General features: G+C 45.2%; 1 protein-coding gene across 1 annotated transcript; it reads right to left on the bottom strand.

Moving 5' to 3' along the window:
• Nucleotides 1-356: 356 nt before the first annotated feature.
• On the bottom strand, nucleotides 357-3,311 carry LOC123427809 (cold-responsive protein kinase 1-like). Its single transcript, XM_045111939.1, has 7 exons — nucleotides 2,969-3,311; nucleotides 2,135-2,217; nucleotides 1,939-2,045; nucleotides 1,637-1,847; nucleotides 1,309-1,546; nucleotides 1,073-1,223; nucleotides 357-919 (listed from the first exon to the last, which is right to left on the bottom strand). Exons 2-7 carry the CDS (start codon nucleotides 2,190-2,192, stop codon nucleotides 563-565), a joined length of 1,122 nt encoding a protein of 373 aa, XP_044967874.1. The 5' UTR covers nucleotides 2,193-2,217; nucleotides 2,969-3,311; the 3' UTR covers nucleotides 357-562.
• Nucleotides 3,312-17,103: the final 13,792 nt, after the last annotated feature.

Below are 17,103 nucleotides of genomic sequence, written 5' to 3'. Positions count from 1 at the left end.
TTCTTTATCAGGTGCACAGACGCTCGGCCCGTCGCCGTCGGCAGAGCGAGACGCGGAGCAGCTTGACCGTATCCGTAGTGTAACTGTAGTGGCGCGCGAGTTGCACGGCGTCCGTTCTCTTTGATGCCGACACCGGCGTGCCGTGGTTGTTTCGTCAGGTGTATGTCAGAAAAAAGGTATGCCGACACTCGTAACGTTTTGGAGATGAATTTGGTCGAGGTCTGAAGACTGAAATCGCAACATTGCAAAGCAGTATAGGTTTTCTTTTAAAAGGAGGATAACCCCGGGCTCTAGATCGAGCGATGCAAGACAGTATAGTGGTTAAGAGACGTGAACCATTCCAAACAGTATAGTGGTTCAGAGATGTGAAACATTTCAAAGGCTTTACTTGATCGTCTCCAGATATTTACACCGTACAAAGCAAGCAACGGGTTGCTCTATTATCCAACCTCTTCTCGTGAAGGAAAAAAAAAACCAACAAATATATCCTCCAAAAATTGTAGGCATATCTATCACCACGACAATGTACAAATCGAGCGACGCTAATTTTCTGTCCACTTCTTCATACAGATGCCTGCGTGTGATTCTCCGACGAGAAGGGCTCCTCCGATATTTCCGTGGTGGAGAAGGATCTCGACGTGTTGGGGCGCCCCTGGTTCGCTCCTTGCGGTTTGGTGCTGACCTTGAGCTCCGCAAAGTCGGTGATCATGGCTGGCCTGGTGATCTTCTCCATGGAAACGTTCTTGCTTCCTGTGAGCATCCTCACGACGGTGGGCATGTGGGGACGGCGGGCCATGGCGTCCTGTGTGCATAGCAGGCCGATCTTCAAGAACCGGCATGCCTCCTCGATGTCCAGGTCATTGTCTATATCGGCATCTATAATCTCATCTAGACGTTCTTGCTCATAGAATGCCCATGTCTGAAGAAATGATGCAGCAGATTTTGTCAAATTCAGCGTTATTCTTTGAACGTTTGGTCAGTGAACTTTTGGTATAGTTGCTTCATTATGCAACTGACACCATTTTGTACTCTGGTTGTCAATAAACGCTATTTGCAAATAAGTAGAGCTTACCTTCTCAAGGAGGAATTGATCTTCATAAGGCAATCTTGTGTTGGTGTTACATCTGCCACTGACGATTTCCAAGAGAAGAACTCCATAACTATAAATGTCGGACTTCTTCGTCACTTGACCACGGATAGCATATTCTGGAGCCAAGTATCCTCTGAAAAGAAGTGAAATTACTTGTCAGAACAGAAAATACAGTCTACGGAAGAAGGCTGTAAAAACAGGGGTTGAGTTGTGCTTACAATGTGCCTGCCACCCGGGTGCTAACATGAGTTGCATTGGCAGGAAGAAGTCTCGCCAATCCGAAATCAGAAATTTTCGGGGTAAGGTCCTTGTCGAGAAGAATGTTGCTCGCTTTTATGTCGCGGTGGATAATGTGAGGACGGATTTCCTCATGAAGAAATGCAAGTCCACGGGCAACGCCCACGGCAATTTTGACACGAGCCCTCCAGTTGAACTGGATGCTGCTGTAGCCAGACCCTGCAATAGCACATGCAGAACATGTGTAAGTATGACAACCAATGAAGAATTCGATGAACAGAAGAAATGCTTGGTAGGACAAAGCGTTACCTAGCAATGTCTGTGAAAGGCTGTTCTTCTCAAGATAATTGTAAACAAGGATCCTGTGGGACCCTTCAGCGCAGCAACCGACAAGTGTGACGAGGTTTTCATGCTTGATGTCTGAAATTGCTGTAAGTTCCGTTAAGAACTCTCGGACACCTTGCCTTGAAGTGGCTGACAGAACCTTCACTGCGACTAATGTGCCGTCTTTGAGCATTCCCTGGTCAAGAAAAATGAAATGTTAGCAAAATGTGTTTGATAATGTTGACACTTGACATCGATGAAGTGGTCAGTAACTTGTGCATAATTACCCTGAATACGGAACCAAAACCGCCCTCTCCAATCTTATTTGCCCCACTGAAATCTTGAGTTGCCTTTCTCAACTCGTTGTAAGAAAAGACCCTCACACTATGTTCACCTGAGACAAAGAAAGAACCATATCGTGTAAGAACGGAGAATTGTGTAAACATGTACGGCGCCATGGTGAGATATGCAAAACATGCTCACCATCATCGCCTTCAACAACATGCTGAGATCTCCTTCCGAACATAAAGCAGCAATCCATGTTGACAACAAACTAGAAGATATTTCTGCAAGAAATATATGTAGTAGGATGTCAGATAAGAATTATATACTTGTAATGCAACAATAGATGAATCCAAAACAGAGGTTTAACTTAGTGATAGCTGAGCCAAATATCAATAATTGGTGTGAACAGCAAGACACAGAATTTAAAACACAACAGGGCACCGGTTTTATGTTAAATTATTGGAATCCAAATTCGATAAGAGGAAGCTGAAGCTGAACTACCGTTTTGTTTAACTACCTAGCCATATTATCCTAACCCACTAGGCTATGATTATCCAGTACGGGTGATATGAAAATTGTGAAGCAGGCAAGGGTTTGGCAGAGAAGCCATCCCTCCCACTTGCTCACCATTTGGGTTTATAGAAATGAAACATTTGATTGTGACAAGTAAACGCTGCCTTATCTCTCTGAAAGGAGGCAGCACCTAACACAAGCACGAGACAAGGTAGGTTCATTCAGAATTCAAGTTGGATTTGGACGCAGAGCAAAAGCCAATCGGTCTCGTGTTGAGCTGCACCCCCCAAATCCTTGCGAACCAAACTGGATTTGAAGCTAGAGAAGCCGAGGGCAATAAAAAAAAAGACTCAAATTGCAAGATTGGTAAACTTTTCCCCTTTCTCCCCCTAAGTTCCCAGAAAAGAAAGACATAGTATAGCCGCCAATCCGTCGAAGCAAACCCGCCAAAAAGACATAGTATAGCCGAATCCAGAGCTGGAGAAGAAGAAGAAGAGAGAGCGAGAGCGCAAGAATCACCTTGCAGATAGATAGATAGATAGCAGCGCCGAGGAGGATCGATCGAGCCTGGCTGGCTCCCTGTGCTAGCGACCAGCTGACAAACAACGACGACGACGCCGACCAGTTGGTGAGGACGAGGTGAGGCGAGAGGAGGCGGTGGCGGGCGCGGTTATGAATAGAGGAGGAGGAGGATGAGGAGGAGGGGGGAGGAGTAGGAGGAGGATATGAAGGCGGCGAGAAGGATCTCTGGAGCACCACGAGGCTTTGACTTTCCCTCCCTAGCGTTCCTCCGCCAACTCCTGCCGCTCGCCTCAGCCTCAGCCTCTGCGTGCGTGCAGGTCTCCTCCCTGCCTGCCCGGGTCTACTCACCCATGCTTGTATTCTTGCTGGAAAAAATGGGCCGTTTGTTTATTCGTGTCTCCTTTTGCTTTGCTCTGGCGGTTGCGACCGGGAGGTGTTGTCTATCCAAGTTGGTTAAAATATCGTTGGAGGGGGGCGCGACGGTTTTTTCCCGCGTGCGCGTTCGACTGGCCTCACCTCGTGGGCAGCAACGCGGAAGCGGCCATGACCGGCTCCCTCCTGGTAAGCACTCAGCAGCATCCGTTGCACCCACGTCCACTTCGCCGGAGGGTACTCGCCCACTCGCCCTGCCCCCGATGTGGCGGCCACGGGACCGGGGCTACTGTGGTGTAACCCAGACTTGAGCACGCACGGCAACGCCAAATCGCGAATACATGTCGTCCACGTTGCAAAGAGAGCCTTGGCTCAGTGGTTGGACATGCGGTTGTGCAGCCCAACGATCCAAGTTTAATTCTTAGAATTGACAGGTGATGCACAGGTAGTTTTCTCCCATTTATTGAGGATCAAGTGAAAATCTCTCCCATTTTTAGGAGATGTGTGATGCGGGAGGCACAGTCCTCGCCTGAGGCGGAACCCAAACATCTACCGGTGGCCGTCGTGGGGTTCGGTGGGTGCGAGGCGCCGGAGGCGGAGACCAAACTTACACCGGCGGCCGTCGTGGGATTCGATGGGTGCGAGGCGCTGCGCGGCCGTTTTGGGAATCGGTGGGGCAGTACCTCACCAGATCAAGGGGACAGATGAGGGTGATTCCCACCGGCGTTGGGTTATCTCCTTCATCGACCCAGATGTGGTGCCACGGGCCTTCGGTCCTGGATTCCTATACCTTCATTTGGGATCGTGATGGACTACGGTAAGAGATAACGATTTTGACATTTTGGCTGGAACGTGCAACAGGAAGATCCAAAGGTGGGGGATGAGCTGGTCATCGATGGTTTCAAGGTGTCGGTCTGCAACATATGGATTCGGCCGGACAGTCACGACGAACCAGCCAAGGTATATGATTTATCTGATGATCGTACTCGTGTTGGACGCAGATTTTGGGTATTAGCTGGTAGGGACGAAGGTGAGGACGATGTTGTCTCGAACAGCCCCTCACCTGTTGAGCTCGCGGGTTCAACTAGGCAGTCCATGTCCATGTTGATAGCGCCCAGGAATGGGCTCGCCGTGGATTTTCACATGGTTAAGCCGAAGCCGGCAACTATCATCTCCCATGTATGTCAGATGAGGAAGGGGATGAAACCATGGATCGGTCCGCTGCCGAAGGTGATTCGCAGTCCATGTCTTCTTGCCGATTATTTCCATCAAGAGTGCTGGAAATTGGTAAAGAAAAAGAAGAAATCTTGGACCCAGATTGCTCAATCATCGCCGCCGTTGTCGGCTGTTTCGGTCAGCGATTCCAGGAAGATTTTTTTGAACTCTCTCGGCGCTGCGGACGGACTGGTACTGACCCAGACCGGTGTGGATCGATTTGGTCCTGGGTATATGGCCCAGGACAAATCCCATCAAATCGGTGTAGCCAGTACATGCGATCCAGTCGCCGTTCCTCACGTAGCGATAGCGGGCAGGGTCCTGTCGGGGGCGATATCTGATTCATGCACGGCGCCGCCAGACCCTAGGGTTACTCGGCGACATACCCCAGGGTTCCCTTCTTTGGGAGCAGGGAGAGCAGCTCGGGTTCCTCCCTTACCTGGCGTTCGCGTCCGATTTATGGCGGGTAGAGCGCCCAAGCAGCCGCCGCCGGCGTTGACGCCGCGGACGGGACAGGGGAGCAGAGCTACAACACTGGCTCCTTCTCAGGTGGGTAGGCCGCCTGGTTCCTCTGTGCAGCCGGGGAAACAGCAAGGTGCTGTTGGACAGCAGGGGACGGCGGGGAACGAGGATACCAATCGCATGTAGCCTCGAGGTCGGTGGGGCGACGACGGAGTTAACGCATACGGCGTCGGCCATCATCGTGGCTCGTCCTCTGCAGGAGGTGGGCGAGGTCACTCGTGGCCGAACAATGGTGGAAACGGCAATGGATTTACTGCACCTCCGGGAAATTTTGTTCCTCGGTCTTCTGGTCCTCCACATCCTAGGAGAGGAGGTTTTTGACAGAACTGGGGTGGCAGAGGGGGAGGAAGAAAGCCGAGGCCTCCCGTTCCTGTCCCTGATCCACCGACAGAGGTAGAGGTACCCACGGTGGTGGTTGTAAAGGATTCAGTCAAGGAAGGGGTTGATCCTGTTCTAGCCGACCAGAACCTTGATGTGACTAAGGGAGAAGGAGGTGATAGACCATCCAAGTGGGCACGTAGGAAAGGAAAGATGACGTGTTATCGCTGCAGTGAGACCGGTCATTTTGTTTCTGAATGTAAGGCCGAGCTTTGTGAGTTTTGCTTGAAGCCTACGCATGGTTCTAATAAGTGCCCTCTTACACTTGGCCCAATGCCGGTCGTGACTATTTATGGTGTATGTTGTCAAGAGCTGATGTTTTTTGAGTCGCCGCCTGTTACGGCTACACTTCACACACCAGATACTGGTTTCACTGGCACAGTTACGGTAACTCGGGGGAATTTGACTGTTGAGCAGGTGGTGCAGCAGCTTAAGGAGCTAGTTTCAGCTACTTTCAGATGGGAACCTGTGTTGATCGCAGAGAACGTTTTTAAGGTAGTTTTTCCCACTAAGGAGGATTTGGCTCGCTTGCTTAAGTTTGGTATGTGCGGAGTGGCGAGCACTAGTTGTGTGCTTGAGTTTGATGCCTGGAAGTGTGACGAGCCTAAAGGTGTGCCTCTTCCACAGATCTGGGTGCACTTTGCAGGAGCTCCGTCTAGGGCAATTAACGATTTTCGGGTTACATGGAGCTTGGGGTCGTTGATTGGCAAAACCGAGGAAGTGGATATGCTGTTCACTAGAGCCAAAGGAGTTTCGAGGGTGTTGGTCAGTGTTCTTGATATCGCGCTAGTACCGGATGAGGTCATTTGGACCCATGCCGGGATGAGATATACTCTTCAGCTTGAAATTGAAAGCCCAACTCTATTTGATGTACCCGAAATGGACAAGGACACTCACATGCATGATGGGGATGATGCGGATGGCTTCAAGGACGATGACGGTTCAAAGGAGCCAGACACTCATCTCTCTTTTGAGCAGAGTAAGCAGTCTCAGCTCCATCAGCCTTTGCCTTCTTCTGGTACTCGGGGTAAACATTCCACTGCTGCACACTTTCATGGGCTGCGGTTCGGCACTTTTGAACCCGCGTCAGCCCCGGCTAAACTTGGCGGACCAAGTCGGCTGCGCAATGACGGACCGGTGCGGCATAGATTACCGAAGTTTCCAGGGAAGAATCCTCAGACTAAGGTGGACCCTACTATTGGGCAATCTAACAACTCGTTGCAACCAGTGTCGCTGGGGGAGTATTTGGCAGGAGCTAGGACGGCAAGCTGCCAGCCAGCCGCGGTGGCGGTACCTGCTGTACTGCGTGAAGTGGTGCATGATGCCCTCGGCCTTGAGCGCGAGGTGGAGACTGTGCCGCCGGCCTCGACTTCTGCTGGGCCAGTTTGCCAGCCTTCTCTTGACGCTGCAGTGGGACAAGTAGGCATGCATCTACGTACACCAGCTCCAGATGTTGTCTGCTTGCCTTCGGTAGATGGCGGGACAGCACAGGCTAAATCAGAGCCATTAGGAGCGGAGGATGGCATGCTGCCGGCTGCTACTGAGGTATGCAGTGGGGGAGGACAGATCGACATGCCCCTCTGTAGGTCCGAACTGCTAGCAAAACCACAGGCTGATGGGATGGCTATCTCCACATCCTTGGCCGTCCCAGCTCTTATGTCTAAGGCAGAAACGACATCTGCTCTTTTGTCCACACAACATTCTACACCGATCTCTGTTGAAGATGTCATAGCTTTTGGAGGAGTGCCGAATCCGATGACTCCGGATAGACGGGCTAGTCAGCGGGTACAGTCTCAGCCAGATGCGGATGACCTGCAGATGGGACGGGCTATGCGGGCGGCTAAAATGAAGGAGGTTCAGCTTTCTACAGGTATGTATATTAATACAGAACATTCCATTCTTCATTTTTCACCGCAAGAAATCGTTGATAATGCTAATTCCGTGGGTGTCACATTGGGCAACAATAGTAAAGAAGTTTCGAAATCTATTAACGACTTATTGGACTTAGAAGTTGATAGAGCTTTAGATATTATTTGAAATATAGCTGCGGTACAACCAATGAATGATGCCGACATATCTAATATGGGGGGTCTCAATTTGCTTTGCGAAAATTTAGCCCCAAATGATGATCTAGCAGAGCCACAGAAAGTACCCAATGATACGGAGTATCAACTTCATGATGATGGCAAAGATATCCCTGGTTATATGGACCAAGGGTATGCTTTGCTAAAGTCAAAACGGACTTCGAAACGGAAGGTATATCCGGTCTCTGCTGTACGTAGGAGCGCTAGATTTAAGACGGCTAAATTTTTTTATGATGAATTATGAGAGGAATCTTTTGGAATAGCAGAGGTCTGAGAGACTTGGCTAATATTCGGTTCCTTGCAGAAGCAACGTTAAAACATAGTCTCGACTTTATCACGTTGATGGAGACGGGGAGAGATAATTTTACATCGCAATTCCTAAACTCTCTCTCAGGAGGAGTTGATTTTGACTGGCATTGTCTCCCTCCAAGAGGAAGATCCGGAGGGATTTTACTTGGAGTCCGGTGTGACACCCTTCAAGTACGAGAGATGGTGCTAGGGGAGTTCACAGTTAAATTTCAGATTAGATCCAAGGAAGATGGGTTTCAATGGGCTCTTGTAGCGGTATATGGTGCCGCACAGCCAGAGCATAAACCATCCTTTCTTGCAGATCTAGTTCGGATTTGCGATGATAATCTACCATTGCTGGTAGGAGGTGATTTCAATATTATCAGGCATGCAGACGAGAAAAGCAACGATAATTTCGATGGTAGATGGCCATTTATGTTCAATATGATAATAGAAAGCCTAAACCTACGGGAGATTGAGCTCTCAGGTAGGAAATATACATGGGCCAACTCTCTTCCTAATCAGACTTTCGAAAAATTAGACAGGGTACTCACGAGTGTTGACTGGGAACAGAAATTTCCTCTAGTCACAGTTTGTGCACTACAAAGGGCTATATCTGACCACACTCCACTTCTATTAGACTCTGGCAATGCCACTCACAAAGGGAAAAAAGATGCTTTCTCCTTTGAATCAAGCTGGTTCACACGTGAGGGCTTCGTGGACATGATTGCTAGGGAATGGAACAAGGATTTGGGTGGGAACTCCAACGTAGATGTCTGGCAAAATAAAATCCGACACCTTAGACAATTCCTGAGAGGTTGGGCTAAGAATGTCTCTGGAATGTATAAACAGGAGCAAGATCGCCTTCTCCAATTTATAGATGTTCTTGATCGTAAAGCAGAGACATGCATGTTGGATGATTATGAAAGGGCATCAAAGTTCGAGGCTGAACAACGAGTTCGACTCCTCCTTCAAGAAGAGGAAATGAAATGGGCTCTTAGAGCTAAAGTAAGGGCAATTGTCCAAGGGGACAATAACATGATTTTTTTTCACTTGATTGCAAATGGCAAGCCTAGGAAAAAAAGAATCTTACAGCTGGAGCAAGATGAGGATACGATTGTAGGTCATGAGAACCTTAAATTGTATATCTCAAATTACTATAAACGCTTATTCGGTGCTCCGGACCATAGTTTTGTGTCTATGGACGAGTATCAGGTGGCTGATATCCCTCAAGTTGGACAAGCTGACAATGAGAGCTTATCGGCCCCATTCCTAGAGAAAGAGGTGCTACAGGCGATTGAGGGTATGAAAAACGGTAAAGCTCCTGGGCCGGATGGGTTCCCAGCTGAGTTTTATAAGAAATGTTGGCATATCATCAAGAATGATCTTATGTGTATGTTTCATTATTTGTTTTCTGGACACCTACAACTCTTTCATCTAAATTTTGGTACGATTACGTTGATACCAAAGAAGGAGGGTGCTTCGTGAATTGAACAATTTCGCCCGATTTGTTTGCTGAACGTTAGCTTCAAAATTTTCACAAAGGTGGGAACGGACAGGCTAACTAAGATGGCCCATTCGGTGGTCCAATCTTCGCAGACGGCTTTCATGTCGGGTCGCAACATTCTAGAAGGGGTCGTCGTATTGCATGAGACTTTACATGAATTGCACTCCAAGAAATTCGATGGAGTCTTATTTAAAGTTGACTTTGAAAAGGCTTACGACAAAGTTAAATGGTCTTTCTTACAACAAACTTTACGTATGAAGGGGTTTTGCGACATATGGCGTAAACATATTGATTGTTTTATAAAACATGGAAGTGTTGATATTAAAGTAAATGATGATGTGGGTCATTTCTTTCAGACACTTAAGGGACTTAGACAAGGGGATCCTATGTCTCCTATTTTATTTAACATCATTGCGGATATGTTGGCGCTCTTGATCAGGAGAGCTAATGAGAAAGACTTGGTAGGGGGACTAGTACCACATCTAGTTGATGGGGGTGTCTCCATCCTGCAATATGCGGATGATACGATCCTGTTTATGGAACACGATCTTAAAAAAGCCAGAAACATGAAACTCATACTATGCTTATTTGAACAACTATCTGGGCTGAAGATAAATTTTCACAAAAGTGAACTATTCTGTTTTGGGAATGCAAAAGCAGAACAACTCGCTTATAACCAACTTTTCGGGTGTGAGAGTGGAAATCTTCCTTTTACATACTTAGGAATCCCCATCCATCACCGAAAGCTGACCATTAAGGAGTGGAAATGTATCGAGGATCGTTTTGAAAAATAATTGAGCTGCTGGAAGGGCAAGCTATTATCTTACGAAGGACGTCTAGTTCTTGTTAATTCGGTGTTAACAAGTATGCCAATGTTTCTTCTATCCTTTTTTGAAGTACCAGTTGGGGTGCGGAAAAGGTTAGATTTTTATCGATCTCGATTTTTCTGGCAGAGTGATGAGGTCAAGACCAAATATAGGCTGACTAGATGGGACATTATTTGTAGATCGAAGGATCAGGGAGGTCTGGGGATTGAAAATCTAGAGGTTAAAAACAGATGTCTGCTTAGCAAGTGGCTTTTCAGACTATCTGTGGAATCAGACGGAATGTGGATACAAATTTTGAAGAACAAGTATCTACAACAAAAGACCTTAGCTCAGGTCACCACGAGACCGGGTGATTCACCTTTTTGGAGAGGTCTCATGAGAACAAAGTCTGCTTTCTTTAACAGAACTAGATTTATCATAGGTAATGGTGAATTAACTAAATTCTGGGAGGATACTTGGATAGGTGATGAGCCCTTGGCACTTCAATATCCGCAGCTTTACAATATAGCCCAATGCAGACAGACGTCTGTTGCGGCGATGTTACGTCAGATTCCTCTAAATATTCAGTTCCGAAGAGCCTTGATTGGTAATAGATGGATTTCATGGCTGCATTTGGTCAGAAGGTTGATGGATCTTACCCTTTCTGACTGCCCTGATAGTATTCGTTGGAGGTTGACTACCAATGGTATATTCTCAGTTAAATCAATGTATGAACACATTATTGATTCTTCACCTATTCCAAAATCCATGCATATATGGAAGGTCAAAGTTCCCCTTAAGATAAAAATCTTCATGTGGTTTGTTCACAAAGGAGTGGTCTTAACTAAGGATAACTTGGCCAAGCGAAATTGGAAAGGAAATAGAAGATGCAGCTTTTGTCAGATCGATGAAACTATTAAGCACCTCTTTCTGGATTGTCCTATGGCTAAACTTCTATGGCGCTCGATTCATATTGCTTTCAACATTTCTCCTCCTACCAGTATTAACATGTTATTTGGGACGTGGCTGGAAGGGGTTAATGTTTCTTACACTAATCTTATTCGAGTTGGAACTTGTGCTCTTATGTGGGCTATATGGAACTGCAGGAATGATGTAGTTTTTAACAGACATTGTTATATTAACTTTTTGCAGGTCATCTTCAGGGCTACTGCCTCGATCCGCACGTGGTTATTACTCACTCCTGTGGGAACCAGGGAGCCTTTGGTTACTGGGTGTGCTCGATGGGAGATGGTAGCTCAGGGTATCTTCAACCGATATGGATGGCGGCATACTAATAGGATAGGTGGATAGTCATCTAGACCTATTGTTACTTTAGCTTCGGCGTTATGCTCGCCTTGTAACCTATTTTCTTTTTGCTTTACTGGGACTGCTTTGTAATTCTTTTGAACTGAGTTCTTGCTTAATAAATGGGTGCATGCATCTCTCGATGCAGAGGCCGAGGCGATGCCTCCATTTCGAAAAAATTGTCGTCCACGCCATGGACCTACAGGGCGTATGGATGGACTTTGGCGCAACGGGATCTACAATTTTATTCTTTGGCAAATACGTAAAGCGCCTATGTATCATTGCATTGATTGAAAAAGTAGGATGAATACAACAAGGGATACAACACAGACACGAATGTGTATCATTGCGTTGATAGAAGAAGTAGGATGAATGCATCAAGGGATACAACACACACATGCACATCTGTGTAAACATGATGCCCAAAATAGATAGACAGGAGATGTTCGGCCTCCCTGAAAAGGAGAACAATACAACTAAAATCGATCAAGCCCGAACTGACACCGCCGAACCAACAATAAGTCTAAAGCCATCACCGGGGACACTAGCAAGCTAGCGTCTTCAAGAAGGAATACGACGGCTTCGTCATTCGGTCTGAAGCGCCGGATCTACGGTTTCCCCTGAGCTCGAAGAGGGGCATAGCAGAAGGCCATGCCAGAGCCTCCAAGGAGAAGAACGACACCCGCTGGCGCCATCGCTGCCAGCACCGGTAAGCCAAGCAAGGGTTTCTCCGTGGCCTAAGACTGAGCAATCCCATATTGATCGGGAATGGCATTGAAGATGAGGAAGCCACCACTGGGCGAAACCAAGCCGAAAGGGGTTGGTGGGGCTACACTGCAGTCAGTGGGTGGGTTTAAGTCCACCGCAAGGGGAGGCGACGACGACCGATGTCCCATTCCATTTTGACGACCTTGCCCTTTTGTCAGATTCGTTGCTCATAGGTGTCCCACTCCGTTTTCACGACCTTGCACATTCAGTGGGCAAGAATAAGTACAGAGCGCATCATATTATGATCACGCAATTGGGTAGAACATGATCATAAGAACTTCCCAATATGCATGCACATTTGTAGGGAGTTCTAGAATCAGTAACTAGTTACACTGATCAGGCAGTTGCAATTGGGTGGTGCTATGATCTGATCACAACCTTGTCCAAGTGCAACTGACATTGATCATGGTAGTTGCACTCTGGTGATGCTACTTCTCGTGAAAGTTCATTATGAGATAACTCTTGAGCTACTTCATATAAATTTCTTTGGTTCCAATGCTTACAAGAGAGTCAGTGGAATTTTGGATTAGTCATTGTTGATGATTATTAAGGATTTACGTGGGTATTTTTCCTTGATGACAAAGCACAAGTTCAAATGATATTCAAAACCTTCACGAGGAAAGCACAGAAATCAATTTGAAGTCAAAGTCAAGAAGGTGTGAAGCAAAAAAAGGAACCGAGATCAAAATTGTAAAGGTTGACTTATTTGTTGATGAGGAGGGAAAAATAGAGTTAGGCCCTGTTTGGTTCCAAATAAGTCACCAACTTATAAGTTGAAAAGTGCAAAAAGTGACTTATTTTGCCAAACAGATCCAACTTATAAGTCACCCCAACTTATAAGTCATAAGTTGCTCCACCCCAACTTAAAACTTATAAGTCACCCACTTTTCCATGGGAAGGTGTGGTCAGGTGACTTATAAGTCAGATGACAACCAAACAGGCGTGACTTATAAGTCACTGGTTTTAAGTCACCTGACTTATTGGAACCAAACAGGGCCTTATTGAGAGGAAGAATCGTACGTTGATTGAGATAGCAAGAACGATGTAGAATAAGTACAATACCCAAAGCATTTATGGTCGAAGCAGTTCTAATGGTGTATCATGCCATCAATGTGCTTTATGTCCGCAAGCTTTTTGATGAAATGACATACGAACTGCTAGCTGATAACAAACCATAAGTTGGATCCTTTTGGGTACTTGGCACAACATGGCACATTCTCTATAATTATCGTCATTCTAAGTTTACTCCTAAGTCACATGAAGATTTGTTTTCTCTTGGTTATGGATCAAACTCTCATACCTATCATGTCTTCAACAAATTTTCATAAAATGTTGAAGAGACAGTAGATGTGGAGTTTGTTAAAAGTAATGAATAAGTCGAGCAATTGCCAAATGATAGAGATGAGAAGGAACATTCAAAGACAATCAAGGACTTGGCCATTGGAAAGATCAAGCCCATGGAAATTCAAGGAGAGTACTTCCTATATTCAAGTAGAGACATCTACATCACATTAAGGTGAACCTCAAAAATGTTTGAGAAAACCGAGTGATTTAAATTTTTCTCTGACAACTTACAAATAGTTTGTCCATTTCTCCCAAAAACACAGTACATATGCAGATCATCACCGATGTATTACACTCATCCATATGAACGCATGCACACACATCCTATCCCTGTAAGTATATATGAGAGACTGAGTCGACTAGACAGATATGTCTTAAGATTGACAAATTCACCAAATGTATTTCGATAGCGACAAACACATCACTTACCACTGAAAGAATAAAGACGTGTGAATTGAGCCTCACTTGAATGCTAAGGTTCTTTGCGGTGGAACCAACTGATGTCTAATATACAACTTTATTCTTGTAGACTATGTTGGGCCTCCAAACACAGAGTTTTATATAATAGTAGCAATTTTTCCTCAAGTGGATGATCTAAGGTTTATCAATCCATGGGAGGTGTAGGATGAAGATGGTCTCTCTCAAATAACTCTCCAATCGTCCCCAACACACCCAATACAATGGCAAATTGTATAGGTGCACTAGTTCGGCGAAGCGATGGTGATACAAGTGTAGTATGGATAGTATATATAGATTTTTGTAATATGAAAATATAAAAACACCAAGGTAGCAAGTGTAAAACATCGAGCAAAATGTTGTATAAATGTTTGGTAATAAGGTCTAGGGTTCAAACTTTCACTAGTGCAATCTCTCAATAGTGCTAACATAGTAGAATCATATAATCATCCCTCAACGTGCAACAAAGAATCACTCCAAGTTCTTATCCAGCGGAGAACAATACGATGAAATTGGTGTAGGTAGTAGAACCACCTCAAAGTTATTCTTTCTGATCAATCTTTTTGTTATATTCCTATAAGTGTCACAAATATCCCTAGAGATCATACTAGAATAACACCCATGATACATATAAATCAACCCTAATGTCACCTAGATGCTCCAGTGTCACCTCAAGTATCCATTGGCTAATTAACGACATGCATCAAACAATTTTAGATTATTCATATTCAATCCAACACAAATAACTTCAAGGAGCACCCCAAGATTTCTATCAGAGAACACAGTATGAAAACGTGCAATCAAACCCCCTATGCATAGATCCCCAAGGTCACCGGAATCTGCAAGTTGATGCCATAACATATATTAAGTGAATCACTTGAATACCCCAATGTCACTATGGATATACGCATGCAAGACATACGTCAGGTGTTCTCAAACCAAAATGTTCAATCCAACATAATGAGATCTCAAAGGCAAATATTCAATTCATGACAACAAGGCAGCAAGGGAATAACATCATATGATCCAACTAGATTAACAAGGCCCATGATACATCAAGATCGTGACATCTCAAGAACACACAAGAGAGAGAGATTGAGATTGAAACATAGCTACTGGTACATACCCTCACCCCAAGGGTGAATTACTCCCTCCTCGTCATGGCCTCCGTCGGGATGATGAAGATGGCCACATAAGATGATTTCTCCTCTCCATGCCGAGATTCTCATCATCAAGTTGAGTATCATATTCTTGTGACGCATATTCTTGAGAGACAAAATCTTCGTTCGCGACATTTGGTATGCACATAAATGTTTCATCATCAAGACTACATACACATGATATAACATTATATTCATATGGAACATGAGAAAAGAACAATAAAAAAAGAAAAGAAAATGTTGTTGGACAACAATGAGCCTGCGAATTATGGAGAAGCAATGGTGGGCCCAGATTCCAACACATGGTTAGCAGCCATGAAATGGAACTATGTATGAAAACAAAGTATGGACTTTGGAAGTATTACCTGAAGGACGAAAGACTATTCAGAACAAATGGATCTTTAAGAAGAAGACGGACGTAGACGGTAATGTGAACATTTATAAAGATTGACTTGTGGCAAAGGGATTTTCACAAGTTCAAGGAGTTGACTATGATGAGACATTCTCACCCGTAGTGATGCTTCAGTCCGTCCGAATCATGTTAGCAATAGCTGCATTTTTCGATTATGAAGTCCATTAGATGGATGTCAAAACGGCGTTCCTTAACGGGTTTCTTAAGAAAGAGTTGTATATGATGCAACCCGAAGGTTTTGTCGATCCAGAGAATGCTGACAAAGTATGCAAGCTTAAGTGATCCATTTATGGACTGGTGCAGGCATCTCTGAGTTGAAATCAGCGCATTGATGAGGTTATCAAGGCGTTCGGGTTTATACAATTTTTGGAGAAGCTTGTATTTACAAGAAAGTGAGTGGGAGCTCTATAGCGTTTCTAATACTATATGTGGATGACATATTGCTGATTGGAAACAATGTAGGGTTTTTGTAAAGCGTAAAGGATTACTTGAATAAAAGTTTTTCAATGATAGACCTGGGAGAAGCTGCTTAGATATTGGGAATAAAGATCTATAGAGATAGGTCAAGGCGCCTGATAACACTTTCACAAAGCACATACCTTGACAAAGTTTTGAAGAAGTTCAAAATGGAACAATCCAAGAAGGGGTTCTTGCCTGTGTTACAAGGTATAAAGTTGTGTAAGACTCAATGCCGAGTAACTATAGAAGATAGAGAAAAGATGAGTGTCGTCCCCTATGCTTTAGCCGTAGGGTCTATCATGTATGCAATGCTGTATGCAAGACCGGATGTCAGCCTGGCCATAAGTATGGCAGGCAAGTTTCAAAGTGATTCAGGAGTGGAGCACAGGGCAGCGGTCAAGAATTTTCTAAAGTACCTGAAAAGGACGAAGGAAATGTTTCTCGTTTATGGAGGTGACGAAGAGCTCGTCGTAAAGGGTTACGTCGATGCAAGCTTCGACACTGATCTGGATGACTCTAAGTCACAAACCGGATACATATTTATTCTCAACATGGGTGTGGTAAGCTGGTGCAGTTCCAAACAAAGCGTCGTAGCTGATTCTACATGCGAAGCAGAGTACATAGCTGCCTCAGAGGCGGCTAAGGAGGGTGTATGGATGAAGCAGTTCATGTCAGATCTTGGAGTAGTGCCAAGTGCACTGGACCCAATCAATCTGTTTTGTGACAACACTGGTGCCATTGCTCTAGCCAAGGAACTGAGGTTTCACAAGAGGACTAGACACATAAAGCGACGCTTCAATGCCATCCGTGATTACATCAAGGAGGAGAACATAAAAATTTGCAAAGTACACACATATCTGAATGTTGCAGATCCGCTGACTAAGCCTCTTCCACGAGCAAAGCATGATCAACACCAGAACTGTATTGGTGTTAGATTCATTACATTGTAAATCACATGGAGATGTGAAGCTAGATTATTGACTCTAGTGCAAGTGGGAGACTGTTAGAAATATGCCCTAGAGGCAATAATAAAATAGTTATTATTATATTTCCTGT

This window comes from Hordeum vulgare, chromosome 2H (genome assembly GCF_904849725.1).
Source record: "Hordeum vulgare subsp. vulgare chromosome 2H, MorexV3_pseudomolecules_assembly, whole genome shotgun sequence".
Lineage (NCBI taxonomy): Eukaryota > Viridiplantae > Streptophyta > Magnoliopsida > Poales > Poaceae > Hordeum > Hordeum vulgare.
The sequence above is the reverse complement of the archived record's forward strand: the minus strand, read 5'-3'. Positions and strand labels throughout refer to the sequence as shown.